This window comes from Triticum dicoccoides, chromosome 3A, assembly GCF_002162155.2.
Source record: "Triticum dicoccoides isolate Atlit2015 ecotype Zavitan chromosome 3A, WEW_v2.0, whole genome shotgun sequence".
Taxonomy (NCBI): Eukaryota; Viridiplantae; Streptophyta; class Magnoliopsida; order Poales; family Poaceae; genus Triticum; species Triticum dicoccoides.
The window spans coordinates 727,826,965-727,830,258 of record NC_041384.1 but is presented as its reverse complement, the minus strand read 5'-3'; the positions used below and the strand labels follow the sequence as shown (position 1 = coordinate 727,830,258).

Sequence of the window (3,294 nt, the reverse complement as noted above, 5' to 3'; positions counted from 1 at the left end):
CTGATTTATGGAATAAAACACGTGTGAACCGCTCAGCGGATAGATACAAATATGTGTTGAATGACACAACACGTCCGGACGGCACCGCTCGAACGTAGATGCCCTAATAGATAACTCTACATTGTCGGCGTTTCTACTCCCGAGCTCATCTGCACCACCCCTGACGAAAAAAATCAAAACAAGTACTTCAAAAAATTACAATTTGTTGTGTGGTAGATAAGTTTATCCATGAGGTGCGCTCCAAGTTTCAACTTATTTGGACATCTGAGCAACTCTCAGCAAAAAAGACAAAATCAGGGTCTGTAAAAAGGTTTACTGTTCACACACTGTTCTGACCCGATTTGTTTTTTTGCTGAGAGCTGCTCGTATGTTCAAATAAGTTGAAATTTGAAGCGAACCTCGCGCACAAACTTGTCTACCACACAAAAAAAATTGGATTTTTTTGGTTTTTTAAGTATTTGTTTTGAAATTTTTTTCTTGCCGGGTGCAGATGAGTCTGGGCACCGAATTGGTTTTCGTAGTACTTTATCCATTTCGGTTTATAAGATCCATGGCACTACTACTCCAACCAAACGGAGCAAGCCAACATAGTACCAAGTATTAGATGAATCTGTTCAATATTCCCTGGCAAAAAAGATTAAGTACCTAAATTGTGTACGGGTTAAAACTATAGCCAAGTATCAGGATCTGTATTCAGTAGACTGGCCGATGGACAAAAAGCTGCTAGGCATCCATCATGACCTTGAACTCGTCGAAGCAAACCACTCCATCTCCATTCAGGTCAAACCTGCGGATCATGGCGCGGCACTCCTCGATGCCCTGCTCGGACCCTAGCCTGGCGAGCATCCGCATCAGGCTCGCCGGCGTGATGCACCCTTCGCCCTTCACCTCGTACATCGCAAACGCCTCCCTCAGCCCCCGGCACCGCTCCTCCTCTTCCTCTGGTTCCGGCGGCGCCACCAGCCGGAGGAACTCCTGCTCGTCCAGCAACTGGTCTCCGTCGGTGTCGGCCAACGCCACGAGCGCCTCGCCGTCCTCCACCGACACATCCTCGCCCAGCGCCGCCTTCATGCACAGCCGCAGCTCCGCCGCCGAGATCCTCCCGTCGGCGTCGCGGTCGAAGGAGGCAAACACGCTGCTGAAGCGCTCGGCCGTCGCGGCGTGCACCATCTTCGCTTGCTTGCTACGGTGATCACCTGAGAATCGTGGCTGTGGTAGCAGTGTGTGACCGTGTGTTAATGTGCGGGGAGCCTGAGATTACTGCAACGCTAGCTTAGCTTCTGGTTCTGGTGTTTAGCCTCAAGTGCCTATGCGTGTATATATATACACAGGCGGCACTAGTACGTAGTACGTACAAGCGTGCAGCTAGCCGGTTGTTTTGATGGATTCAAGGCAAAATTATTGATGAGGCCGACGAACGGGTCGGTTGACGGTGTCAATTCGTTTTCAGCCGTCGTCGAGGAGGGAAACTGCAAAGTTGAACGAGCACATCGAAGTATATAATACTCCTGCATGCATGGGCCTTTTGTGACGGTATATTCCATGCAAGCCAAGCCAGCCAGCGACTTTCGTCGGTTGCTGCTGACATATAGGAGTATGTTATTGGAAGCCTATAATATCCCAGAGCTTTGGCGTGTCAGTATCCCCCCTCCCGGCATGCAAGGTGCGCATATAATACACTCACCTCGCCGCCGGCGACGACCAAGTCATGTTCGGGCCGTTCGGTCATGTTTGGTCTTTCCCCATGAGTAGGTAGCTGGAGTGCTGGACAATGATTCTCAGTTAATTTGTTTGAAGCTGTTCTACGGTAGATTTCATTAATCACAAAATGGTATGTACATAGCAACGCAAAGAGAAAAGAAACAACCCAAATTCTTAATCGCGCAGCTGCACGATTTGGTTGTGCTGAGCCACGCGCTACCCGACAAGGCCGTTAGAGACCAAGCACGTCGCTATCTTCCGCTTCAGAAAAAAGCCTTATCCCGATTCCCTTTTCCTCGTTTCCATTTAGTCCGAGCAGGTGCTCAGGGGAGCTGAGGGCCTCCGGCGTGGACGCCCAGGCGGTCGTGAGGGAGGTAGTCCGCCGGAGGAGCTCGGCGAGCAGGTCCGTCGGGGAGCCGGAGCAGCAGGGCCGCCCCTCCTTCCCCCTCTTTTCTAGGAGCTGGAGCTGGGTCCGGCCCATAACTCTGTGAAGGAAGGGTAAGAACGGAGCCCACGCCGGAGGGCAGACTATGCTCAGGTCAGCTCGTCGCGGCGCAGCCGTGTAGTCTGCCGGCATCAAGGTTTGGTCTGTCACCGGGGTGCGCATCAGTAGCAAAGACAGCTTGGTGAGACAGCGTTCAGCTGGAGCTATTCGACTAGGCAGCGAACGACCAGTCACCTGACTCACCTCACGGTAATGCCATTCTCTAGTTCTACTCCTTCTGTTGCTTGCAATTGAATTGAGCCCTTTGTGATGTTAGGATATTCATGTGATGCATGCTGCTTGACATAGTCTTTTCACTGTGATGCATTGTTTTGGGCGAATTTGTTGCTGTTATGAGAGCGTCAGGACTAAAACATCTAGTTGATGTTAAGCCTCTGGCCTAAAACATTGTGGTCTGTACAAGGCACACATCCCATGTGTTAAGCCTCTAGCATAGAACACATATGATTCTGTTTATGAATTGATTTCTTGTCTTGTTCAATGGATTTTTAAGCTACAGCTATTGTGCTCGTAGTTTTTTTGTACAGTGTGCTATTCACTTTGCTGCATTAGGCTGGCATCCTAAGATTTATGCTATCTAAAGCACAGTGACAGCCGCAACAACTAACACACAAGCTTCTACTCTCGATGTGGGGTTGTTTTCTGAAATGTGTGCACATCTTGCAACCCCTGGGATTAGTAGTTGCTGCACATTTGCGAAGAGTTGCTCAAAATCAATCAGGGAAAATCCATCTATAAGTTTAGTTTTCTTTAGCCTCTCTTCTCAGTCAAGGTAGCAGATATGTGATTTTTTTTATGAGATGAGTGGTGAACTAGATTCAGAGATAGTTTTACACAGGTACAATCAACACACACCAAGCCTGATTGAAATTGGAGAGGAACTTTTAAGATTTCTAGATGGAATAAGCACAATGCCATGTTGATCTTGGTTCCAGCAGCCTTGAATAAAGGATTGTAGTGGGGCTTTTGTTTGTTGGAATGTATACAGATGTTTTGCAATCTCTGGAATGTACACATGGTGGCATAAGAGTTTCCCAAGATCAAGACATAGTGCACGGAGTCGTGTGTGTTGGGGAGATATAGGTGCA

At 48.7% G+C, this 3,294-nt stretch overlaps 1 protein-coding gene across 1 annotated transcript; it reads right to left on the bottom strand.

Annotated features, from left to right (window-relative positions):
- Window positions 1-673: 673 nt before the first annotated feature.
- On the bottom strand, window positions 674-1,170 carry LOC119273523 (putative calcium-binding protein CML19). The gene has a single exon (XM_037554660.1). It carries the CDS (start codon window positions 1,168-1,170, stop codon window positions 724-726), a length of 447 nt encoding a protein of 148 aa, XP_037410557.1. The 3' UTR covers window positions 674-723.
- Between the last annotated feature and the right edge of the window lie 2,124 nt (window positions 1,171-3,294).

What these genes read in the sequence shown, in the direction of transcription:
- LOC119273523 (XM_037554660.1), bottom strand. Translation starts at nt 1,170, where the DNA reads ATGGTGCACGCCGCGACGGCCGAGCGCTTCAGCAGCGTGTTTGCCTCC.